Source organism: Hippoglossus stenolepis, chromosome 20 (genome assembly GCF_022539355.2).
Source record: "Hippoglossus stenolepis isolate QCI-W04-F060 chromosome 20, HSTE1.2, whole genome shotgun sequence".
In the NCBI taxonomy this organism is placed as follows: domain Eukaryota; kingdom Metazoa; phylum Chordata; class Actinopteri; order Pleuronectiformes; family Pleuronectidae; genus Hippoglossus; species Hippoglossus stenolepis.
Genome location: NC_061502.1, coordinates 12,628,537 through 12,655,872, shown reverse-complemented (window position 1 = coordinate 12,655,872; position 27,336 = coordinate 12,628,537). Strand labels below are relative to the sequence as shown.

The following is a 27,336-nucleotide window of genomic DNA, read 5'->3' as shown; positions in this document are numbered from 1 at the left end:
CGTTTGTTTGCACTTTGGCCTTGAGTCCTGCACCACGTCGGGGATCCGCAGAAAAAGTTGTGTAACAATTTGACAGATACTTTGCAGAGAACACAACTCAACAACCAAAACCCATTTGATGTGAGTGACTGAGTATGTAGCAGATGTGTTTATTCACAGGTACGAAGGTTTGCAGCAGGTGCAAGTTTGCAAAAATGGATCCGTGCAGGACTCTGCTCTGGCGTGTGTAAATCAGCCATATTAGTCAGTGTCTTATTGCCGTTTATTACCCATCATCTATTCTCTTTGATATGTTTGATGTGATATTAATTTGAGTCCCCGCGGAGCTGTGGACGTGCACAGAGGAGAAATAAAGAATTCAAAACAACGCACATTAATAGAAATCCCGGTGAGGCATCTCGTCACTGAAATGTTCTGCTCGAGTGCAAGTTGGAGCTGGAGAGAAGGAGGGGAAACTGCTCGGGCGTCGTTATGGCTGCACATTGCCTTCCAACGTGTGGCTGGATTTTTGATTTGGCCGAGGAGAAAGTCTGTGATCGCTGGGTCACGGCTGCAGCGAGCAGCAGGGCGATGAGTGGACTGACGAGGAAATACGGATAACAAGAGTGGCTGTTTGTGAGGCATGAAGATTAAATTGTGCACAGCGAGAAGCCTCCCTGGAGACCACTTAGTCCCAGCAACTGTGCTCACTTGTCCCAAGGCTGCTGGAAACATTGAGTGGTATTTAAAAAGGGTCGGATTATTAGCGCAACCAAGGGTTTGGATGCATATGTTTTCGTTTTTTTTTTATCTTCTGAGTGTGTGTTTGGGTGAACGTGTTTTACTCACAAGCAGACGATGTTCGCCAGGTTTATTTGTTCAGTTCTCTCCACTTTGTGCTGGCTCTCGCCCAGACGTGCAAAACTGCAAAAAAAAAAAAAAAGAAGAAAACATTACTGCGAGAAATTAACAAAAGGTAAATGGTGGATTAACAGTGTCACTTCTCTCGGAGGCACCATTTATATATGATCATCATCTTTGATTCTAACACTCGGAGATGAGCTTCACGTGTCCGCTGAGAACCCAAAACACATCATTTCAAATCTCAAACTTCCCCGTCTGTCGTTTTTTTTCTTCTGCAATGAAACAATAACATGCGAGAGTTAAGAGTTCCCCTCTGGCTCTTGCTTATGATTTTTAATATTAATGCATTGATTAGAGGAGCTATGGCTGCAGCCAGCATCTCTGGAGCCGCTCCAGAGTCCGGCCTCAATAATGAATGCCGTTTCATTTCCATTATGTGCATGAGTACGTGAACAACATTCTTCACTGCAATTTGGATTTGTTTTTTTTCATCATCTCCCCCTGCTTCAATCACACCTCAAAGCCGTGCCTGTTATTAAAGGCACATGTGACACGGATATAAGAAATAGAAGTTGCTGGGAAAAACAATTCAGGATTTCAGATTAATGCAAGTTTTTATCCAAACAGCTTCTACTCACTATTTTACTTTAAAGACACTTAAGAAGGAGAAAAAATTGATATTTCTGGAAAGTAAAAATCTGACTCGGGTCTGAGGGCTATCAAGATCATGTAAAGGCATAAAAAAAGGAAAAAGAACATTTTTTAAATCACATAATTATGTTTACTTTGTCTGGCTTTTCGCTTAAGTTAAATATTTTTTCTCGCAATCTTCAACTCTTCAGACAACAGTCGTTCAAATTAAGAATCCAAGAACAAAAATTCACTGTTTGACAGGAAACGGTTTGGAAACACTCATCAACTAAAACGTTTCCTTCACAGAACATACAGTGGTAGTGGCAGTTTCAAATAAATGGACCAGACAATGAATCATGACATGTTTGTTCTCGTTATTCTACAAATGGAAACAATTGCTTTACAGACACGACTGAAATAACAGAGTGGAACAGTTATCATCTATTAAAGTATCATCAAAGGCATCATGCTGTATCAAATGTGCAGTTCACATCCAGAGAACAGACAGTAGTGTTCGGTTTCAGAGCCTGATGGGGGCCATTCACTGCGGCTCATCATCATGGTCGGGAGCGTTCAGGGAGAAAGGACAGGACGGACCAGAAGAGATGGAGATAAAATGAAATTCAGGGGTCGAGGGAAGGGAAGGAGTGGACGGAGAGCAGTGAGGTCAGAAGTGCGACGCACACAGCAGGGTAGAGTTGACAATGTCCCCGTCATATTCCCCTGAGGGGGCTGTTGACACCAACTGCTTGTTCCTCCCCGTTTCGGTCCTGGGCTCCGGGTGCATCGTCAATAACAATCAAAAAAGAACGAACTTCCTCGGGATCAGTTAAATCGGCAGAGGCAGCCTGAAAATGAGACTGGAGCTCTTGCAGTTTGGAGGCGTTTGCTTCACACGTGACACAATCAAAACAGACTAATAGTGTCCTGAGTCCTGAGAGCTGAAGGCCAAACAAACCAGCTCCAGTCGACAGATGTGAGACACGTAGACAGCATTCAAGTTCCCTGAAGAATGAATTGTAACGACGGCAGTGACTCATCAACTTTTCATCGAGCTCCAGCACCAAATTTGTCCAATGCTTTTGATAAACCTCCAAATCCAAAGACATTTAATCGTTGCACCAAAATGTCTTTCAGATTTATCGACCTGGTACGTGCCCTGTCGACTGCTGAGATCAGTAGATGGAGCCCTGCTGTTTATTCTCAGGGTTCAGCTCACGACAAAGGGCCACCAAGCCTTTGCTATGAGAGCCGCCACATTATGGAATTCACTGCTCAATAAACTCGGACAAAGTCTCTTTTAAAACCCTTCTTAAAACTTTTCTCTCAGTGAAAGCTTCAATAATTAATAATAATAATAAAATAAATAATTTTATCATATTATTTGAAGGATTTTATTCTCTATGCTCATGTTCCACTGTTTTATTCTTACTTTATATTACCTGTCTGGTGTTGTAACATTGAAAATTGCTCTTTAAATAAAGTTTATTATTATTACTCTGTCTGACATTGTGAAGGCCGGTCGTAACGACTCATTACATGTCATTGAATATGTCAGATGTACTTTATGTTATCACAGAAACTCTTGACATTCTCATCCTTTAGAACTGTATTCTAGAGTCAAATTCAATTACTACTTCATTATTGGTTGTTGAAACTCGTCCTAACTTAAAAAGGACCATACCAACCCCTATAAACACCAATCAACCATTCGAAAGTGTTTACCTTTCGTAAATGAAGACATCTTTTTCGGTAGGAAACTTGGCCAGGCTGAGTCCATATGGCTCCTTAGCAGTCTGCTGCTGCTCCTGCAGAGGTCAGAGGGGAAAGATGAGAGCGAGACAGGATGATCACGATTAATACAAAGTGACAGACTTCAGCAGGTAAAGCTTCTTGTTCCCAGCCAGCTCCTCCTTTACTGAGAATCTCAAAAGTCACACGAAGTCATCAGGTTCAGTCGCCTCCCCACCACTGATTCACAAATTAGGATCGTTGGTGTCTGATGAGGTGGTTTCATGCTCAGGGATAGTGCCCTCCTGGGGTTTCTGCACACAGTGTCCAGGGGACTGGGGAGATATAATGGTCATAATAAATACATCAGATTAAAAAGGTCAGACCGGTTCATCCTCACAGATTCGAAAAAAGACTTAACCTGAGAAGGGTTCAGTGTCACGCTGAAAACTGAAAACAACCATTTGATATGGATGAAGACCAAAAAACAGCTATTGAAGGATATGCACCTTTAAATCTGTAAATCTGATTATAAATTAATCAACTGTCTAAAATAACAAAAAAGTAAATCAAGCCGGTTGATGAAATTGTAACCAAGAGCATTCTATCATAAGAGTATATGCACAATATGGGAAACCTTCAAAGAAAATGCAATCAACAGATTAGACTAATGCCGCCTAACAACGATCAACAAAAATATTATCGAGTATAAATAGTCATGAGGTCACGCTATAAGTACAACATTACATTAAAAGAAAAACAAAAAATCGAAGTTATTCCCTTTAAAAAAAAAACAGCCGCAATAAGACGAGTCCATAAAGATAATATCAGTGTTTATTCGTATTTAAAATGTTTGCCCACTGCGTCGTCCTTATTTATATTCTGTTCCGGCTGATGATGGCCCATAAAAATAGCTCAGTGCGATAGGAAGCCTTCTCAGAAGGTTCAACAACATGTTGAACCTTGAAGCAGATGGTCGACGGCAGCTGATGGAGAACTACACGACAATGAGGTTTCACAGGGGAACAAGTGCGACTGGATTCGCAGGTAAATATTGAATCTGAGTTTCTGTAATAGGATGCTGACGGTAGGACGGGAATCTCCTGCAAACAGCTCAGATCCATGTGGGGGTGGTGCTGTAAGTGTTTTCTTGGCAGACATGGGACCCGTTCACGACAGCCGGGCATTATTCTGAATAAATAAATAAATCTGATGAAATGAGATCTACATTACGATTGTTCATCGGCCATTTCAGATTGTGATGTCGTAATAATGTGGTGGAAATGACGTGACCGGATGGAAGTAATGATGGCAGACCCAGATGGCTGAGGCGAAGGCATTTATCCAAGCTCGGTCCACGAGAACAGACAGGAGCTTGAATTACCACAGTTTGAGGCAACACAATTCTGAAGTTTTCCTAGATCCAGATCATATTTAACCCTTCACTCATTCATACTCATTCATACACATTCATCACTACACATCTAAATGAGGTTATTACCTCTGCCAAGGAGGTAATGTCTTCTTTGCTGTTACCCTGACAGACCCATCAAATATTGAACCAATTTCCATGACATTTTGTGGAGGGTAGGGACATGAAGCGAGAAGTTTTGGAGCAGATCTGGTCGGCACTTCATTTCGACTTGTGGAACTTATTGACCCTGAGACACTTGGGCTGTTGAGATTTGTCTTAGATTATGATACGCTCTACTACGCGTGTAGGTTCGGGGCTATAATGATGACGATAATGTTTGTGAATTCTACCAGACGGCTACAGACAGTGAACTCGGCTGTCAGTGAGCCACCCATGGACACAATGCATTTAGATCTACAGACCTAAAGAAGGAACATTTTCATAACGAAATGTATGTGAGACAAAAACTTTGTCTGTTTTGGGCTAACGCAGTAAATCAACAATTTGCTTAACTACAATGGTGATGTTTTGCATTTTTGGTATCTATGGTAATTTATTGTATTTACTGTATGTAAGGAAACAAAAAACAACCTCAGAACATATCCTTAAACATTTGATGAAAAAAGCCCAAAAACCTACGATGTCTGGTCTTAAAGCAGCCGGCCCTTTCTTCTCTTGGCTGTTTTCTGACAGGGCAGAAATAAGCTCAACATAATGCATTCAATTTTCTATACATGTGTATTGATCTGACTGCATTTCTTTCTATCCAAGAAACAGCAGCTGCGAGCGTGAACACACATGCACCCGACACAGAAGAGTGAGAAAAAACACAAATGCACCCACACAAATCTCTTCATGCACACGCATGTCCAAACTGGGTAGGAATATAATATGAGCATGTGTAATTACATGGGCAAACGCGGTAATGGTCCGAGGTTTAAATATTTCAACAGTTTAGTGTTGTGCTGGCACCCAGGCAATTCATTCTCAGGGACAGGCTCAGGGGCAGCAACACGAGACACACGAGAGCGAGTGTGTGCAGGCGACACGTGCGCTCACTGTTCAGCCCACAATATTCATGACCAGCTCATTGCTCAAGGCCCCGAAAGGAGAGACAAAGAGAAAAAAATATGGGAAAATCCATCATAAATCAGCAGGTGGGAGAGATGGATGGAGCCAGAAGGAATCAGAAATTGAAATTTATTCAGTCCAGACACTTTTCTCAGTTTACGTCTGGCTGAAGTGGGCTTTTGAAGAAATATACCGTGGACACAATCCTGCTCGTATAAACATGTTTTTATCTTCTTTCCAAACAAGTGTCTTCATAAGGTGTAAGATAAGGTGAGTTCAGAAGAGGTAGACGTTATTGTACCAAGGGGAAACTAGTGCATCTAGAACAGCTTCAATGCAGTTTTGAATAAATCCTACAAGTCTGTGATCTCTACCGGAGGCATGAGCGCAATACTTCCAAAACGTATTTCCTCGTTCAGTGGTTTGGTGATGGCGGTCGAGAGCGTTTGCCAACACGTTGGTCCAAAATCCCTTTTTTTTTTGTCAAGTTGAGATCTGGTGACTGGTGAAGGCGACAGCATATGATTCAAATCATTTTCAAACCAATCCTTCACCGCTCATGGTCTATGAATTGCATTCCCAGTTATCTGTTGTTTCCCCGTATACAAATCAATCACTACTACACAAGCACTGTTGACCAGCATTTCTGAACCTATTTCCTTTTTTATTTATCTTTCCAACATGTCCAAAAGCAGATGACATTTTTGCCACTGTTCCTACTGAAGCTCTGTCCAGCAGCGACAGAACTGGATATGATTATGGATATGAAATAAAGAAATAACGCTCACAAAATGAAAACCTGCACTCTTGAATAAAAACACTATATTTTTGTAGATGGTGGTTAAACCTGTGATGACTAACAATCAGACAGTTGGGGCTGTGGCCTCGAACAGTCACATTTGAAAATGTCACTGACTGAGAGCGAATCACAGTCATTTTGCATGTAAATTAGGACACAAGGGCAAAGTACAGCCAGAGGGAGTCACCTCAATCCTGCTTATGTCATAATTATGGCTGTCTCATTGTAACAGTGTGGCTGCTGCAATCAACAGCTTACACTCCACAGGGGGCTTCCTTATACAAGCTTCCGAGACCATTGTTATAACCCGACAAATTCCAATTGGAGGCTGTTTCCTGGGGCTTCTGAATCATCCCGTTGACACACTGACCCACTACCTGTGCTGATTAATGTGCCACTTCTCCTCGCGGTTGCATCAAATCTGGGTCAATAGGAAATAAAAATGTGTGACCGGTCCACCTGGGGCGTGAAATAGATAGATAGAGCCTGGGAATTTTTCACACGTATGCTGTGCTCTATATGATGCACCAGTGGCCATGTGGTCCGAAACACTCCTGGTGATGAGGTATGGAATGATCCTTGAAGCACTTTTGGCCTGCCATGCATTCATTTTAAAGAGACGATACATTTAATATCTAACCCTAACCTTTCCAGCACGTGAAAGGGAGTTAACACTGACAGAAATTAGCAAGAATGCAAGAATGGATAGATCACCAGCTGCAAAGATGGTTTAAAGCTGGTCCAAGAACTGCAATCCTCATTGTTAGGATGCAACTTTAGGAAACAATAAACTGCAAAAACAACTAATGTTTTAAATCCCATCCAATATGTATTTGTCCTTAAGAGACAGACTTGACCTCTTGGCACCAAAAGAGGAGACAAAATAAGTAATAAAAAGATGCAGGCTGCACATCCGCTGATGTCCTAAAAGTAGACACAATCCCTCTGCACACACGCTGCCCTATGAACAGGCTGTGATGGTACCTAATAAGATTGGAGCACCGACAGGTATGTAGAAGGAGAGGAACTAGAGACAGGAAGGGATAATAAACAATACCACCTCGGCTATTGAACCCCCATTACTGTGGCTGATTAAATTGACATCTTCTCCTCTATTTGACGTAGAAATACAGAGTTAATTTCTAGAGCAAGACACAGGGGGATGAGGAAGTGGATATAATACAATCAGGGTGACATGCTCCAATCACAATGCAAAATGCTTTGGAGGCCAAAAATACATCCAGGTGGCAAAATCTCAGCCTGAACTTTGATGACATCTCCCTGAGGTCCTTGGAAGAGATTGCCTATCCATGACTAATTAGAGGATCTCATTTAACAGCCTGCAATTTTCCATCCACATTAAACAATAAGGCTATTAAGGGATACACATTTTGTTTTACTTCTCTCTTTATTATATCCTTATAGCCTTTTTCTGTATTTTTGTATTTATTTAGACAGTTTGTATTTTCATACCTCCTGCGTGCGTGTGCTCTCTCCAGACTCCGTTAGCAGTTTGATCGGGGTCGAGCGCTGGGATACGGATCCGTCATCGTCGCGGTCCTCCTCGGAGTCGTCCTCCGATGTGCTGGAGATGGCCTCCTCACTCGGGGGCGGAGGTGCGCTAGCTGCGGTCTTCCTCTGGAGCAGCGTCTCCTCTTTACTGCTCTTGTTGCTGCCAATATCCAGAGATGAACAGATAATCAAACACACAATTAGCTCCTTGATTGAGCTCGTATCACAAATTCACATGTAAATTTGGAGAATGACTGCATTTCTCCTGAGAGAAATAATACACCATAGCAGCAATGGCACAATGTATTCCTACAACTCTGAATATATCAGAAATCTCTGTCTGTCTGTGGCTCACATAGCTCAAGAACAGTTTTTGGACACATGCTACATTAAATATTAAAAACCTTTGAATTAACATAAAATTTTCAGAAAGAAAGCTCAAACCAGCATCACCACAGGCCAAGAAGTTTTTCAAATGTAAATGCCCAGGCATAACCAGTGAGAAGGAAACCTATAAGAACGAACTTTAAGGGACCTGGTGATCGTCCAGAAGGAGATTGAAAATGTTAAAAGGGAAACCGAACTTTGGTTTTCTCTCCTCACCATGTTGCCACAGTAACTTGACCGAGATAGTTGGCTTTAAGAAAATGGATGAATAGATGGCTCTTTGTGTGTAAGCACACGTGATGAGGTGAAGTTCAAAGCCAGTGAGTCATATCAGTGGTAAATGCTCTGCACTGTATTTCCATACAAGCAAACAGACCAGTATAATAGCAGAAGGATCCCTAAAGATTTATGCATTAAAGGGAAACATCAAAGCAGCATAGAGCACAGAGTGGGTCGGGTGTTGAGCAGTAGCTGCCACATGGGGGTTATAACCAGGCACGAGTTCAGCAATAGCTCATATTATAATATGTGTGTGCAGGAGGAAGTATTTAAAACACACACACACACACACACACACACACACACACACACACACACACACACACACACACACACACACACACACACACACACACACACACACACACACACACACACACACACACTTGATGATGGTGAACTCAGCACTTTGTGTTCTAAACAAAGACAGGGAAATGGACAGAGTGGTTTTTGGTTACCTGGGAGCACAAATGACGACGTGTGCATGAGGGCACAGTGACACAGGATTTATTACATAAAAAAAGAACATACACACCCCAAAAAAAAACATCACAAATGTGGACAGGGCTTAGATCTACTCACCCCAGCACTGATTTCCCTGTTTCCTCTGGCTTGCGAACTGTGAATGGGCTTGGATCCACTCCAACTGTTTTGGGCATAAATTCCCTTTAAGAAAACAAAATACAGGGAAACCCATTAGCTGCCATCTTGTCATACATTGCAATAAAAGCTAAGAAATGTGAACTGCCTTATTTAGGTGAGATGAAGGGCAACTTGACACAAACATTTTAGCAATGTTAAAGCAATAACGTCCTTTTAATAAGCTGTAAAAACACGTCTCAGCTTGTAGTTTAACCCATGAAATCTTTGATTGCAAGAATCTCTGTATTCACCTTGCAGAGTTGGTCATGGCGATGCAGAAGGTGTCATCGAAGGAGGTGAGCTCATAAGGTTTGAAGAACTCGGTGTAGATGTCAGTGCTCTCGTCGTAGTGGTTCACTCTCTTCACTTTGACTTTCTTCATGTTGTTCTCACAGGGGACTGCATCCACACAGGGGAAGAAAACAAGCTTTATAGAAAATCACTCATCATTCATTTAATGGATACATATTGTTGATGTTATTGCAGATATTATATAATAAAGAGATACCTTCATCATAGGGAACAGGGAGATAGGCCAGGATTCCCTCTGACCACCACAATGTGTAACTGGAAATAAGAAAAAAACAAATCATTAAAATCTTCCAGAGAACTTTCCACTGACTAATGTCTATTCTGCATCTGAATCTTCTGGGACCTCACATAACCTAGATATGGAAATTGACTTGGCTGGGCCAAATACTGTAAAACTGCTGAATACATCATCCTTTTATTCAATATGAGCAATTTGTCTGAATGCACTGATTATGATTTAGTGTGTGATGTGCTACTTAGGCGAGTTTGAGAGCAGAAGCAAAGTGTGTGGCTGCCAAACTTCAGTTCTGCCCATGCTAATTTCTACGAATAATGGTTGTGCTACCTTGGCCCTTTGTGGCGCCATAAATGAGTGGCCTGTATCAGAAAAGTGGGTCTGCCTTTATGCTAGCATGGGAAGCAAACAACATGCATACTAGTACGCTGCCGCACACATGCACACAATGACAAGAGCATCGCTGTGGGTCACAACTTATAATGGAATACAAAAGTCAGTGTGATAAGGATGGACCAACAATTTGCACTTCACAGGTTCACAAAAACATCAGTTTGAAGAGAAAACTGCTTCATGTATCAACTAAAAGTTCAATATACAGTATATGAGATGTGTCTCAATACTGGAGCCTGCAGTACTTTTTGCATAATCCTGCTGAAGAACGCACAACAGACGTGGGTGAAAACATAACCTCCTTGAAGGACCTCATAAGCACAAACATATAATACAAAGAAAACACAACTGTTGTCCATCGCAGACATCACAAGTTTAAACCAGTTCACATCCTTGACTAAGAGTAAAATGAATTATCATATTGACTTAGATGCTGTGCTGCAGTGTAATGTCTACAATGTGCCGAGTTGGTAAATCATGAAGCCTCAGGGCTGCTGCTCACATAATTAGACCTCAAAGCTCAAATGAGGAGGCTCGATAACAACCAGTCGGACTGATCACAGAAGCAGTCTCATGAAAACCTGCCACACTCTCTTGTGAACGTCTTCAACACTCATGGCAGACATGTACGTGTGTATACGTGTTTGTGTGTGTACCTGCGTCTGTCCTGGAGAAGGGCCATGGTGTTCTTCTGATGCAGGTAGAAGTCAGTGGGCAGCTCCCACAGGTGCGGTTTGGTCTCCGACGGCTGGTAGACTTGGAGAAACAGGTTGATGGCATCCTGTCTGTCGGCGTCTGGAGGAGCAAGATGGACACGATAACGACAAAGAAACAGCGGCCACTGTGCACAGTCCTCTGCTGATATAACACACATGTTTTGGTCGGACTCAAATTTGTCAAGTTTCTGGTTCTTCGGTTTTGTTATAGCCTAAAAAAATCAATCAAGTGGAGTTGTGGGAATTTTTTTTCAATGTCAAAAATGACCTCACGGGCTCAGTTCTGTTTTTCTGCTGCATGTTCTCAGCGTGCAGTATGTGAGCTTTATCCGGTTTTGTCAGCTTAGCAGTTTGCCAATTATAAGAGGTGAAATAAATTTTAAGACGACGGGAAAGGAGACTGCAAAGGTGCCAATTAAGGAAACAAAGGGTAAAGCTGAACTCAGTCATCCGAATCGAAAAAGTAAAGACTCTGCTGCTGAGCACCTCCCTAACATCATGTTTGGCTACGAGCGCGTGCAGAGATAATCTCTGCAAGGGTTTGTGTGTTCAGTATGTGGTGCGTGTTCTGCATGTTGCCCAGTTTGGTGCCATTTAATACATCCCCCAACTGTGATGCCACGTGCTGGTTGTTCCAACAGTCACGTCAGAAGAATAGAAACTAAATTGGGTTCTATTAAAGGTCCAGTGTGTGAGATCCAGGTGGAAGGGATCTATCCTAGTGATGTTTTCACTAGTGTGTTTCATCTAAATTGTACGAATTATTGTTTTCTTTACCCTAGAATGTGCCCTTTTTTATTTTAATACAAATTTACATTGGGAGCAGGTCCTCTATATGGAGGCCGCCATGTTTTTTTTTACAGTAGCCCAGACTGGACAAACTAAACACCTTTTGAGTTTTTATGACAACTGAAGGCTTCCACAGGTTCTCTTTCATGTTTGGAAGGGATTGTGAGGTGAGGGGTATTCAGCCGCAACATGCAACTTGACCACTAGATGTCACTAAATTCAACACACTGAACCTTTAAAGCCTGCTGTAAAGCTTTTACTCTTTGTAATTTTAATCTCCATAGGTGCATTCGATAAATCACAAGGTAACAGAAGCGAACAAAATATGCACATGCACCAGAAGACATTGTCAAGAAAACCTTGTCTCGTTAAATGTATTTTGAATGAAATGCACGCAGTAAAATAATCTGTCGACAGGTTTGTTCAATTCCAGCAAAACATACCTTTGTGTGTACTGTACATTTATGTTTCCAGATGCATGAAATAAAACACAGTCAATAAAATGAATAGGCTTGGTTACATTCATGTTTACGGGCTCAGTTGTCCAAGGTGTATGATGTGATTTTTTGGGTGGTATACTATGAAAATGATAACCTAAAATGTCAGAGAGTGTAGAGAGCAATACACTTCAAAGGACCTACATTAAATGAACGGGGGGAAAAACTATGCAGGGAGTAAAGGGAAAAGAAAGCGTATTCGCAATTAATAGAAGAAAATACAACCTAAGAGGTCGGCATCATATGAGCCTCTCGGCCTTGACATTTCAGCCAGAAATAAAACAATTAGCTACTTTACAGGCTCTGCACTGCAACCAGCCAGTCATCCCATTTTGAAAAAAACATAGCTGAGGTCGACATAGTAGGTCAAGTAGTACAGCTCCATCAGTGCTGCCTTAATACAAAACACAGGATAATCTCACCTCTTCATTTCTGGGCACACAATTTCCACCTTTTGATGTGGAACAGTCACTAGTGGGTCAGACCACTTGTGTACATTCACGCACATTTTCTTAGACACACAGTTTCTAATTGGATATCTACATTACTTAACTTTTCGTAGTTTCAGTAACCTAAATATTACTTCCGAAATTTTCAAGCCGAAATTATTCTTCATGGGTTTCTCAATGAGAACTCATGCGCAGCAGGAAACAAGCTCCATTAAGAGCTGGAGGATGCACCAGGCTCCTGGAGCTGATGTTTTCAGTGTTTTTATTCATCGATATGTTTCCTTTTCATATGTATGAAAAGTATTAGTTGCTATGGTATCTTGAATATGATTTGTGTATAAGTATATAAGAGGATTTCATGCAGATTAAAGATTTGACGTGTCTCTGTTTCACACACCTGAGAAAGCGTTGCTGTAGTAGCGCGACAGAGTCTGCATGATGTCTTTGGAGTGTTGAGTCCAGGGGGCGATCTTGCGGTAGGTCTTGACTCTGTGGACCAACTGGGAGCCGCCGTACTGCAGAGACAGTGTGTCTCCATGGTCTTCGTATAGCTCCTCAAACAACCTGAAGTACACACACACACACACGTATGCATACACACAAACAGAAAATACTCAAGCAATAGACAAACACAGAGGGATCTAGTTGTGCAAAATAAAGCATGAAACCCATAAACAAATAAAAAAACACAGGGTGAGATAAAGAGCTTTACCTGACACAGTCTGTATCAAACTGCAGCTTGGGCTTGTCAATCATTCCTAGTGCGTATAGCTGATAGGCCAATGCGCACTTCCCCACCATGAACTGGGCAGTGTTGGTCCGGTCCAGACAGTCCACACAGTTGGTCCGCAACACACCGGTCTACGGTGACAGAGACTCATGAAGCCCAATGACACCACTTCATTCACTTCAAGATGTTCATGTATTTTCTGAGAGTCAGACACAAACTACATGAAAAGACAATAAGTAGAATCATAGCATCAACTGCAAACACATCTCCATGTATTTTACTTCTATAGGTCACTGTATATGTGACCAACGTTTCCATATAAACTGATAAAACCATTCATTGTGCACCAACTGTTGATGCATTGGCCCAATTTTGCAGCTGTAGTAATGAATACTGGGCATTTCTTGAATACACATAATAGATAATAGTTGTTTCCTTGGCCCAGATATCTCAGTGCTATGAATTAATAAGTGTTACCATCTACAATTCAATTGATAAATGTAAAAGGTTCTTAATCTTATTAGGTGTGCAAATAGGATTGAGAATATTTTTGGTTTTGAAAGGTTTTTTCAACAAGTTTTCTCTGTGGCATACCTGCACTCGTCCATTGGCTGTGATGTGTCCACCCACATCTCCCCATCTGAAAAACAGACAGTGGAAACAGACAAAAGATAATTGATATAATCACCATTTTCATGCAGAACATAGTGAAGTATTTATAGACATGTGTTGTTGACATTACCGCTGGCGGTTTGAGCAAATATATTTTTAGACAAAATACCACCAGTATGACAGGTTTGCTTCAAGGAGAAAATATAATGGATCTTGTTTACATCCCAGTTGTCCTAGTTTTTAGTTTAAAGTTATTTTGTTGCTTGTACTTGTAAATATCGAACAATTGTTTGTTTCCTTCCTTTTTCGACATTAATTCTTATAATAAAAAAATCCAAGGATGTGGAAATATATATTTAAATATGGCTGTAAATACCACTCCGGTGTCTGTATTGTTAACAGAAAGCTACAGCTGCTGTCCAGTAAGCTCACCTTAAATGATAAGTTTGTCCATCCAATAACTTCTTGGAAAACCAAAAATGTTTAAACTTTTTACTTTTAGGAATGAGGATGTACAGTGTTTTAAGTTGTGATATTTAGAGATGCTGGGAGATGGACTTTGTTAACTGTTTCCCTCTGCCTCCAGTAAGCTAATTGACTACAGCTTCATATTTAATGGACAGATATGAGTGTTATCAATCTTATTATCTTGGCAAAAACCAAAGTATAAAAGATCAAACCACGTTTTAGAAATAAGAATGGGATGCATTTTAGCTTTTAGATTTTAAAGTCGGACACTGAATAAGATCCACTGCTGGCTCTTTATTAGCCCTTTTCCACCCAATTCAATACACTACTCACTGTTCATCACTTTCTTTTTAAAGTGTCCTGCAAAAAACAGCAATAGGGAAGGAAGAATCACCCTGCGAGAAAAAGCTGCCTCTCTGAAAACTGCTGAAAGGGGAATCTCTGAAGATAAAATATCCACGATAGCTGGTGATGTGTGTTTTTAAAGGCAAAGTGTGTCTCAACAGGGCATGAACTTAATGAACTGAGAGCAATTAACAAATGTAGTTCCAGTAATGTAAAGCATGAGAAAACGTGCGTGTGAATGTAACAAGGTGGAGAGAAAAGTCAAAGAGAGCTTGATAAGGACGAGACAACGTTAACAAATCCTCTTTATTATTCACATGCTAACTAACAATGTGGTGAAGGCTAAAGGTGCCATAATCATTAGTGCATCTCAATGCCTTTGAGGCTTTTCTTTGTGTGTAAATGGCAGCAGGGGACTGTGTGCATGAGTGTGAAGTGAGCGCGTATAACAGAGAAACAGAGACGGCGCTGGGTAATGCAAAAGAAGGGGTAATAAATACTGGCCGCGGCGTGGTCGTTGGATTACGTAACAGAATGGTAATGTTGGGTTGGAGTGATTAAGACATGCAGACAATGCACGAAGCACATGGACGGCAATCTATTCAGCTCATTAGCAGAAAAAGAAATATCTGCGACACAACTGCCATCAGGCATAATTCCCATTAAGAATTCATATGTGGAGAGTTTCTAAATTAACCAGTGTCGGTGAATGTATCCGGATAGGTGTGAGCACAAAAAGGAATTCACACAAGGTTGGATAAAAAGTATGACTGATATGCAAATGCAGAGATGATGGCGATGTGGTCGAGCACATGGTTTCTGGTAAAATAGTTGTTTTTCTCACATTTTATTCAAATCCATTATGCATAATCTGAGACCCTATGTAACCTTTTACTACTCAGGGCTCCTTTATGCTGCCTTTACGCAGAAAAAGACACATACTTCCATGTGTCCTTTACTTCGGCATGGTCGTTAAGCAATAAATCCACGAGAGGGCACTAGAGTAGAGAATTTCTGAAAATAATTTCTTTTGTCCGACTATCATCTGGTTTGAACTATTCTACACTGCCCCCTACGATTTCAGATGGTACTGCTCCTTTTCGTCTGATCTGTCTCTATCAGTGAGCTTTAAGAAGTCGGGCAATAGTATAGACGAAACAAACTCAGGATGCAGACAGAAGGTTCCGTCCATTTCCGTAAGCTAAGCTAACATTGAGCAAAAATAAGCCTTTAAACAGTTCTCTCGCTAAAAAGGAATTGAAAACTAAATTGAAACTGCTCGGATGTTTTTCATGTCAGTTTTAGAACAGCTTCCTATGAGAAATAATTTGTGTTGAGATTTGTGTACAACAGCTAAATGAACAAAGATCGAAATGGGGCTTTGAAAGTCTTTGTGTGTTTGATTGTGTGTGTGTGTGTGTGTTTCCTCCGTTTATAAGAGACACAACAGGGGTAGCATGGAATTCGAAATGACTCACCTGTCGTCTGGTCTGAGGGTATGACAGTAGAAGCTGGATTGGTTAATGAAGAAACCTGTTCTCTTGACCACATTCTCCGCTATCATACTCAGACGGTCCAGGACGTTGCACAGCTTACTGAAAAAACGGAGAGAGCAAAGGGGCGGTCAAATTATTATTTGCTGAATAAAACAAGCCAATTCCTGTCCCCGAGTATGTCAGCACAGCTGATATAAAATACCTCTGACTTTTGTAATACGCTTATTTCATTTCTCAACATAAGCCAAACAAGGCCGAATTCTCGGAATAGTTGCCCTAAAGGGTCTTTTGCACAAAAAGCAGATGCGTGTCATTTCAGGAAACTAAGCCATTATTTCAAGTGGAGATCGCAGCTGTGCAGACTGCTCTAATTTCCCCAGGTTCTTTAAACTTCATTTTAAAATGAAAAAAAAAAAAATACGTGAAAAAACATCCGATTCCTGTAAGGTGGATATTATGACTGCAACAGTTTCCCAGCAGAGAAGAAATATAGAAAAGAATTGTTCATTTCTTTCGTAACGTTAATTTTGTGTTTTTCTTTCAACTTTTCATCACACCTAATATCGCTTCTATACAAAACACGAGAATGATGAAAATACTACATAATAAATTCTAGCTGTCAACATAGGCACATTTGTCATTCCAACCTCTTGGTGTAGCGGGCCATGTCCCAGGCAATGTAGTCGATGCAGTGTTCTGGAGGGAGGAATTGGTTTAGGTTGGTCACAGCTGGATAAAGCTCCTCACTCAGAATCTTCTCGTGTTTCCTCTTTTCCCGTTTCTGTAGCACAAGAGAGACATAAACTTTGTCACACGTATGACGTTGTTTCTTTCTCCAAAAATAAAACCTCTTTACAGGTGGTTATAGGTCATCGTACGCTGCTCGGAGATCCCATGTGTACACCGATAGATATCATGTCAGGATGATCTGTGTATTTTAGTACTGTCTACTATCTCTCTATTTGGATTCATGTCTCTCTACATCAAATTCATTGTATGTACATATTTATTGTTTCTATCCTATTTCACTGTGTTTTCTACGACTAAGCTTTTACTGGTTATTCCGTATGTTTCCTCTACTTTATAGTCTTAACTCCTGAGTGTCACCAATTAATGACAGGCTTGCTCCACACAATATTTTGTTGAACTTGTACAGTGTCATTAAAGACTTCTTAAATCTCTCTTGTATCCGAGATCCAAACACTTCTTAGTTAAGAGTCAGAAGGGAAAAATAATCATTAATAAAATTAAACTAATGCTTTTTTTGTGAATGAAAATGAATGCACACTGTCCATGAAAGTTCTCTCTCAATGTCCTCCTCCACCCCTCATTGAGCCTTTTGACTAATCACCCTGGGTGATAATTGACTTGGATGCATCATTTAGCAGCTCAGATCTTCGTGCACACTCTGCCTTGGCAAAGAAACACAGTGACCGGATTACCAGTGCAAACACACCCACAAGATTAGAATACATTATACACACGTACATACACTTCACAAAGCACACGTGTATTGTTCACATATCGAACTATTAAATCTGGCTGTAGGTGTACTAAGGTCCTTGATCACAAAAGAAACCACAACACATGCACACTTGCACATGTGGAGGGGCTTGATCAAGGTAATCTTAATGGATGGAAATTAGCACAAATTATTTCAAAGTACAGTTTTACACATTAATAGGGTGCATCAAATGGCTCGTTTTATGCTTCCCTCTTCTTTATTTGTCTTCCTTTGTGTCCTGCTACAATTTAGGGTGGATATTTGCATGGGACTCTCAAAGACAAGAGAGATTTTGATATTCGCGATAATTAAATTCAAGTTAACGGATTAAAATATATTTTTCAAATCGCCCATGTGATGAGAGTAAAAGCTGTCTCCCGAAGTCAGGGCAAATGGACTTTAAGTTATCCACTTGAAAAAGTGATTCACATGCTTGGCCATGTGCGCCCTCACTCTGCCTCCCTGTGTTTCTTAACATACACACAGGGGGGAGCACACACTAACCCATGAGGAAAATTATGCACCCATCCCAGAGTTGACATGGCTACGCCGACCCCAGTCGCCACCATATAGAGATGGACAGTCATGATCTTATTGTCCAACCCACTTCCTTTCCTTCCCTATCACACTGGGGTATGAGAGAGGGTGTAGCAAAAGCGGGGGGTCCCCTCCCCTACTCCCCACAGTCTGCAAATATCACATGGCTGCGGCTTGTGCGGACAACTGAGGTTTGTGATTGGTCCCTTGTCTCGCAGCTTCCCTTGTGTGCGACAACGTGAGCTTGCAACCCCAGCTACGGCACAGAGATGAATGCCCGAATGTGTGGTGGTGACAGCAAGCTGTGTTTGTGTAATAGTGTGTGTCCTTTCACCCGTGCTGTCTGTGTGTTTTCAGTGCAATGCACAGAGAGATCAATATTCAAGGGAGCATTTCAACTGCTGCTAATCAGCAGCCACGAGCAGCAACTAACCCCTGAACATCACATCGAGTGCTTGGGCAATTACACAATCACGTCCTTATAAGATACGGACCTGTTGAGTAATTCAACAGGTTTGAAAGACACATTTCCACTTTAAATCCACATCAACAATTCACAAGGATCCACATCTGGAGATTAAATGAAATATATAATTATACTAAATAAAATCAATAAAAGTTATACTCCCCATAATCTTTGGGAGAATAAAATGGTATGGTCATGGTAGTCGTAAAGACAACTGACATGTTGTGATGTAGTTTAAACAATATATGCAGGAAATTGGATGTAACACGTCTCCACTTCCTCACACTGTCCAGAAATTAAGCTAAATTATCCTGATCTTCGCCATCTTGCAGCCAGAGTCTGCGCAGTAACAAATGGGGGATGGAGACGCCATTTTCACACGTGATCAATCAATTGTGAGTCAATCTTAGTCATGAATCTGTCAATTATGATTACCTGTTGTTATAGCATCAAATAACTAATAAAAACTGGATCGGAAAAATGAACTACCTAAAATGACAGAAACCGCCGGTAAATGTGAACACTTTTTCTAAAAATAAGATGCCCATGAATGATGCCCTCGATGAAGGTATTTAAAATGCCAGTTCATCATTTTTTCAACATCTGGCAATTATTTTGTTCATTTTGATGGGATGTCAGTTTTGTTCCTGGTATTCCTAGTTTTCAGGAGTCATAATTATGATTTTTCCCACAGCCAAGGAGAGGACCTTAAAAACGTGTGTGTGCGCGCGCTACCTTGACCAGGTTGAGGATGATAATGGGAGAGCCAAACCGCTGCAGCATCTGGTCAAAATGGAGGGCAGCTACATGCGCGTATGGATCAGCTTGGTCCACTGAAAGGGAGGAAAAATAATCGGTTGATTAACATTCAAGGTACGAAGATCAACACGTCACCACAAAGCGTCCTCCAGGGAGACAAGAATTTGTGAAAACAAAGAGAGCGTAAGCTTTAAATTCTTATTGCACCTGGGAGGAGAGTGTTGATAATGATGACAACGGTGAACAAGAGTCGCCCATTAAGGTCATCTTCATCACGACCAAGTCATCTGCCCACTCCAGGTCAGTCATAAAGACTGGTTACGTAACAATTACTCTCACCAGTTATCACAAACACGGCCAATGAGCAATGCATCCTGGGATAGGCACAATGTACTCAACATGCAGAGACACAGAGCTCTAATTGTCTCTTGGCCACGTCGCTGACCTAGATTTGTCTGATATCATTCTATACAGTCCATTTCAAAATCAAATAAATAGTACAGTTGGAGTGAACATGGGCTGATCCTCAGTCGGATCTGAGCTGCACCTAGTTCTGCATGGCTGAGGTTTCACCATAGTCACGGTTGTGGTAGAATGGCAACAACCTCTTGAAGCTTTTTATGTGCTGCAGCTGAGAAGCTAATCTGCTGTCAAGCCTGTGCATGTGTGGATGTTGATTTGGTTTGCGAGTCGAACAAAATGTGCGCACACATTGTTTTGTAAGTTTGACACAAGTACCCCCTCATTGAGTTGCCTGTCTGAAGGTAAGTGAAAACAAATCAGCAAACCGGCTTAAGAATTCAGTACAAAGGGCAGGAATAGGGTGTGAGAGTGATTTTAATCTCCTCATATGAGTGTTGCCAGGAAAGCAGATTTGCAGTTTGGCAGATTTTGAATTGGGCAGCGTTTGTCAGATGAGGACAGTCTTTCAGCATCACAGTGGGACCAGGACGATGAGGTAAGTTGATACACAGAGGGGTCTTAGGGACACGCTCGGTGCATCTTACGCAGGTAAATGTCATCTAAGGATGAATTAAAGGGCATACTGGGGGATTATGATTTAATACTGATATTGTACACATGCAAGCACAGATGTCTTCCAGTCTACACACACATAGAAGGACAAACAGCTGTCTCCAGTGTCGTCCGTCTCAAGGACCTGATCCCTTCCCTCTGGCCCTGGTTTTGTGTTTTTATCCCTCTCGTAATGAGACAGGAGAATGGATACAAAGATGAGAACCAAAAGAGTAGTGGTGTCCTGGATTCACCTGTTTATTATTATTTATTTTTTTATCTTAGTGTCAGTTTGAGAAGAATGACCCTGGTAGAAAGACACTATGCATTTGTCCTGATTGCATTAGTCCTCTGAGCCTACAGGGTTATTTCTGGTCCTTGTTAGCTTCTAGCTTGAATACATTGAGCACTATAAAGAGAACTAGTTAAATACCTGCTGTGCTGCTGCATTCTGTTCAAAGGGGATGTATGTGGACGTATCATTTGTCTCCTGTCCTTGTGTATGAGTGGATATGAGAAAAAACCTACATCAAAGCCTGAGCTGCTTTGATAACTCATTTCTATTATAGAGCCAGTTGTTCCCATGGTAATATAAAACATGATGCATATTACTCTGGTACTCGACAAAATAGAGGCTGCTGATGAACAGGACAGATATATTAGGTGTAAACAGTGGTCTTACATCGTATGGGGGGTTTGGGCATCATGGTGGAAATGTCCTGAGACCAGTAGAGCGGGACTGAACCTCGCACCTGGACGTATGAAGAGTAACTTCCTGCTGTGAAAGACATAACCGAGGCGTCATGGACAATCTGCTCCGTCTCCACCTCGTTAGCCACATCCCCCTAGAAACAAAATAAGAGTAACCTTAACTAAATTGACATTGTGGTATTAATATTGCTTCTTGGTCTGGAGCTTTGCATCATATCACAGAAATGTATACGTGCAAATCTGCCTAGTTTTGAGCAGTTCTGGTCCATGTTGAGTCGGTGATCTGATAATTGATCGTGGACCTCTGCAGATTAAGATCATGTGATGCAACTGCAACTAAACTGCTATTTCCAAGGTCAAGAATGAACTTTGAACTTCAGATTTTAAGCCAAAGTGGAAAAGAATGACAGGAAGTGCTCATAAAAAATAGATAGTGGAAGTGAATGAGTTTAGTCACTGTTGTGGAGCTTTTGATGCATCACATTATCTTAGGTGAGACATAGACATTATCAAGATCAACACAAGAAGGATTTCTTAACCAGCTCAATAAAATTCCAAATCTCCAATCCAACCAAAATTACAGCCCCACAGTTGTATGCCTCCACCAACAAAGCACCTTGACTTTTGACCACTGAAATATAATCAGTTCATCTCTGAGTCCAAGTGAATGTTTGTGTCAAATTTGATAAAATTCCCTCAAAACATTTTTGAGATATTGTGTCCACAAGGCAAAAAATGTGCTTTGAGTGGAATTAACCTTTTACCTTTGGCCAACAAAATATATTGAATTCATCCTTGAGTCTAAGTGAACATATTTACAAAATTTGAAAAGATTCTCTGAAGGTGTTCTTGAGGTATTGCGTTCACCAGAATGGAGATGTATGGAGCGACGGACAACACAAACACAATGCCCCCGGCCACTCCAGCATGAAGGCATAATAGAAACTGCTCCATGTCTCTGCGCTGTTCAGGTGAAAGCATCGACTAAATGAACCTTTTAGTGAAACTGGTTTCACAGTTGACATTTCCAAGGTCAAGAAGGAATGTCACACTTCAGCATGAACAAAGTGTCTCACTGGGTAAATCCACGCTTTCGGCTCCCTGGCCACTGTCATGGCAGACTTTCTTTTGGATTGATAATAATAAGGGCTGAACTACATTAAGTGGCACAACTTGACTTACCGACACTAATATAATATAAAATAATGATTCAAAATGTCAGTTGTGTGCTATGAGAAAACCCTTACAGATTTATATTAAAAGACTACTTTATTTGGCAATGCACTCAAGAGTAGGAAACTGTGAAAACTGAGTTCAGCCTTCTCTCAGTGTAGCCGTCAGATACACACATACAATCTGTGTTTTTTCTAAAAGTTGTCCCTCCCACCGCCACTCACCCACACAGACACACATGCATATACTCAAGGAAGAGGCAGCAGGTCAAATTAACCCCCTGTGATCATCCTGAGTCATCTCAATCCTCCCGGTGGCCCTCGGCCCTGCCTCCCCTAGTGTACTCTTCCCTGTTGCCACGGCAACAGCTGTACCTCACAGTTGGCTCCTCTTTTGAGGAAGCGGGTCCCGGCAAACTTGCTGGATCGCCTGGCAAAGAGGGTGATGTGAACCGGTCGACCGTAGATCAGAAGCTCTGTGGTCGGTGAGTAAAGGAGGAATAATAATGCAACACTGACAGCATTACACAATGACCTGCTGGCACACACACACAATAGATTTTTTAGATAGAACATTATTGGTCTATATATGATACATTTAAATAGTCTTTAATGTTGTATTTAAAACAGGGAATGTCTACAATAAATAAATAAATTGCTATTTTTTTCCATTTTGATCAGTTTTGTTGTGGATGTTTTGTCATTAGCTGTGAAATTAACTTAAAACCTGAAAAGGGTGTGTTCAGAATGAGATGACAACATATACATTTTGTTCTTATTCACAAAACAAATATCTTGGAAATAACAATAATAATTTATCTTACAAGAGTTCTTAAACCATTTCTACAAGCATTCTTAGGAATATTTTAGAGAGGCCATGTTTCCCACGTTTGTTCACCCATACTGCCTTGTTGCATCTTATCAAATGTCTCCTCATCGGCTATAAATTTCTGCATTTTCCCATTTCGCCCAGTCGTCTGTTATTGCATCTACTGGCCTTCTTATTCTGACAGAGAGAAACAGCACTGAAGGCCAAACAGCTACCTGCAGCACTGACTTTAAAGTGCAGTTTACCTTGTCTGTAGTATCTGCTGCGTTTTACTGCACAACACACAGGCAGGGAATATGCAGTAAATACTGCATTAAAACATTAAAAACTTGATTCGTGAATTAATGATGAAATTAAAACATTAGTATCAGTAACCCTAAGGCAGACTTTTACCATAATAAATCAGACTGTTTATTCAGCTCTATACTTGCCCAAAGCTCCTCTGCAGCAGTAACTCATGCATCAATACTACAAAGGCTTTTTTTTTTTTTTAAAAGGCAGAGGAAATTATTAATGTAGAGACTAATACAAATCCCTGGTACACACACACAACCTGTGTCTGGTAGGACTTCAGAGCAAAAGCTACTGTGGCACTGAAATGAATGTGTGTGTGTGTTACAAAACAAAATCTTGTCTTCCATCCAAAAACAGAAGCCATCTCAAAATCTCATCTGATTAGATATGCACAGTGTTCGGTTCTGCTTTTCCCCCCGCGGATGACAGATGGAGAGATTATGCAAGCGCCAGTGTTTATATACTTGATAACCATTGCTTAATTGGCATCACATTTGTTTGCTTAAAGCCCTAAAAACAAACACAAGTTGATTGTGCAGTTTGGTGGTTAATCACATGCTGTCGCTCAGTGTCACACACGTGCTCAGATGCAGTTCAACAGGTGATGCTGAGGGATGAAGGGGGTGTGTGGCCAAAGGACACATTGTTAGAGTTGTGTGCACATTAACGCAGACAGATGCTTTCCAGGCATTTTATATCGTTCGAATATATTGTTAAAGTAGTAGCATTTATATTTTTTTGCATTTATATATTTTGTTTTGAAGCCCAAAGCTACAAGTTGATGACAATTTAAAAAAAAGCACACATACACACATAAATACGCATGAAAACAGCCAAACAGTTCTGTAAGTCACACATGAAATGGACTCCACAGGGCTGCTGAAAGGATACTGGACTGGCCACAGAAGCCATGGATTATATACATGAGCCAGTCATGATGCACTATGTCCTTGACTCGTTCCAGCAGCTTCCCGTTCCACACGTACTTGTAGTACGGCTCGTTCTGGAGGCCGTAAACAACTGTGGCCGAAAGAGGAAAGCAAAAACATCCTCTGGATTATTGTTACTGACCTAAGATCACATTCAGATAACAGCAGCTCAGGTAACGGAGGCCGTGAAACAAGAGCTAAGATATTTAGAAACATTAGGAAATTGCTTAAAACTAGGATTAAGGTGATAATAATTTATTAAAATACATAAAAGAACAGAAAACATGAGTTATTCTTTCAAAACATTTCGGTAACTTAAAGAAGGTTAAATCAAACATACCTAAAAATGTACTTTCTAAGTTTGCCCTGACTACTGGCTATATTTTTCATATTTAAAACTTTTTTTCATAAAACAATTTGCCAGCCTGTTAGCTTTGAACCCAGCTCTTCTAGAGTCAATGTATTCAAATAAAGGTCCGTTGATCGACTTCTGCTCACCTTGTGTTGGCAAACCTTCATCTTCAAAGATGTCGAAGCTGTCCTGCTTATTCTGGGTGTGAACCTCTTCCTCAGTGGAAGAAGCTGCCGACAGCCACTGTTCAAAAGGCCTCTGCAGCAGAGTCAGGTTGTACTGCAGCGAGTGGCTCAGGTCGTAGCTGTAGCTGCAAGGGTATGACAGCAAAGTCATTTCAAACACGTCGCGTCTGTACAGTTGCTTCATGAATTTAATTTGGCTAAACTACAGACATAGGTACAATTCATTTTACCACATTGAAGCAAATTTAATGAGAGACGAGATCGTGAGTTGTCGAGTCATTTGTTTCTTGGCATGTCACCTAATTGTCTGCCATAATTCAATTAAAATCTTTATTAACCAGCAATGATGCCTTTGTCTCACCTGAAGTAGAAGTTACTGGACAGGTCCACATTCTGAAAGATCCGCACGTATCTATAAAAGCAAAACTGTGTCAGTCAAGCTTAAAGTCATGAGCTACGCGGTACAAAAATATGGGGATGATTTCAATGTCAGCAAAATGCCGACACATGATGCTACTTGCACCAACAAAAAACAGGAGTCAATATCATTAACGCACTTAGATAACGCAATAGACAACATCAGTATCTCATTATAATGTGTACAAGGAATAAATCAATATTTTTCAAGCTTTCATAATTTAAGACCATGCACATTTAATTTTCCCTGTTCTGTACAGACTCTTAAACATTTAATTTATTAATTTTCGGACAGCAGAATCAACGTTCAGCGAAAAAGGAGTCACAGTTTCAGGTCAGCCTCAGCATCAAATCCCTCGTCCTTAAAGGCATCATCAGTATGTGTGTGTGTTTAGTGTATGGCACCATTACAAATCTAGGGCAGAGAACAAGAACCGTACCTCGCTTCATCGGGGTGTGCGACCCTGACCGAGTCATTGGGGATGTAGATCATGCTGGTGTCCTCGATCTTGTAGATGGAGTGGCCACCGATGTCGGCCATCTTTCTTAGCTTGGTGATCAACACAATGTAGTAACCCTCCAGGAAACGAACGAACCCTGTTAAGAAACAAAAAAAAAGTTGAAATCTTTCAGGACAAACTATTTTTTCAATTACAAGTAATTGGTTGCTCACCATGAGTTTTTGCGACTCATATTTCATTATATCCCCTATTCACTCCATCCAGACCATTTAGTATTACATAATGACAGTCTGACCCAGATCGTGCAACATGGTCAATTATTTGCTCTCAGCTTGATGAGCTATTTTGTCGTCTGTGACATTCAACAGATAATAGATGGATGTGAATGACGTCTGTGTGTTTTTATTATTTGGTATAAATATTATTGGTAATGTTTGCCTCATCGAGGCCAGTGGGTAATGTGGGGGTGCACCTTCATTATATTTCCATTATGAGTGATTGGTGGACAACTTAATTGTGCATACAACTGGACTGTATACAATCGAAGAAGCCCCAGAGCCTTTGTGCTGTAAGATGACAAGTGAGGATGATGAGATTCACATTGATTTCATATTCAAATACTAATATGAATTACTGTATGTATGATTGTATGCTCTCCACAGAAAGTGTTAGGGTGAATTAAGACACTCGAAGTAATATTCGACCTTTGAAAAGAGATGTATAGTGTGTTATGGAGCTCGTGTCTAAAATCGCAGAAAATAACTTTAAGTCGCAGTATCTGTGAGATATTTTGGTTTGTCAGACGAGAGAAAAAGACAGAAATATTTTGTTGTCAGGAGTAAAGTCCTAAAATATCATCCAGAGTTTGCCCAGAGAATATCTTGATCTCCACTGCACTGATTTTACCCTCTTAACCATCTTTTTACGTATGTTTACCAGTGTAATGACGGTTGGTGAAGCATGTGCGCTTCCACAGGACCCTTGAGGCTTTGCTGACTTACAAGACCCATATCAGTACATTGTGTCTCTTGCTGTCAGAGATGGGTCAGACTGACAAAAATGGTAGATGAAAGTGAATAAAAATATACTGACAATAAAGATTTTTCATTTCATACTGTAATAAGAAATGTTCTTGGCTGAAGGGGGCTCTCAGGATACACTATCCCCGTCACTCTTTTATTCCATATGACACAGGGACTTTGACAAAAAGCAGCATGTGAACAAAGATGGCATTAGGTACTGTGGAGGAAAGGTATCTAATTTATTTAAGCAGATGTCAAAGTCCGAATTTGTCTCCCAGTGTGACCGACCAATAGACAGCCTCAACAATGACACTAGATTTAATCTTAAAAC

At 40.9% G+C, this 27,336-nt stretch overlaps 1 protein-coding gene across 3 annotated transcripts in view; it reads right to left on the bottom strand.

Annotated features, from left to right (window-relative positions):
- Positions 1-27,336, bottom strand: part of fig4a (FIG4 phosphoinositide 5-phosphatase a) — a 36,175-nt gene that overhangs the window by 4,216 nt on the left and 4,623 nt on the right. For 2 of the 3 annotated variants that reach the window (XM_035143630.2, XM_035143629.2), the window contains exons 5-23: positions 25,963-26,119; positions 25,467-25,517; positions 25,067-25,230; positions 24,531-24,659; positions 22,892-22,992; positions 21,316-21,478; positions 19,596-19,693; positions 17,001-17,134; positions 16,336-16,452; positions 14,027-14,072; positions 13,415-13,563; positions 13,100-13,266; positions 10,908-11,046; positions 9,820-9,878; positions 9,563-9,710; positions 9,252-9,335; positions 7,965-8,163; positions 3,202-3,284; positions 829-903 (exon numbers count right to left, since the gene is read on the bottom strand). In XM_035143630.2, coding sequence (XP_034999521.1) covers positions 829-903; positions 3,202-3,284; positions 7,965-8,163; positions 9,252-9,335; positions 9,563-9,710; positions 9,820-9,878; positions 10,908-11,046; positions 13,100-13,266; positions 13,415-13,563; positions 14,027-14,072; positions 16,336-16,452; positions 17,001-17,134; positions 19,596-19,693; positions 21,316-21,478; positions 22,892-22,992; positions 24,531-24,659; positions 25,067-25,230; positions 25,467-25,517; positions 25,963-26,119 — 2,263 coding nt within the window. Of the gene's footprint in view, positions 1-828; positions 904-3,201; positions 3,543-7,964; positions 8,164-9,251; positions 9,336-9,562; positions 9,711-9,819; positions 9,879-10,907; positions 11,047-13,099; positions 13,267-13,414; positions 13,564-14,026; positions 14,073-16,335; positions 16,453-17,000; positions 17,135-19,595; positions 19,694-21,315; positions 21,479-22,891; positions 22,993-24,530; positions 24,660-25,066; positions 25,231-25,466; positions 25,518-25,962; positions 26,120-27,336 lie in introns of those variants that run through there. The other variant, XR_004694254.2, reaches the window with a different exon arrangement.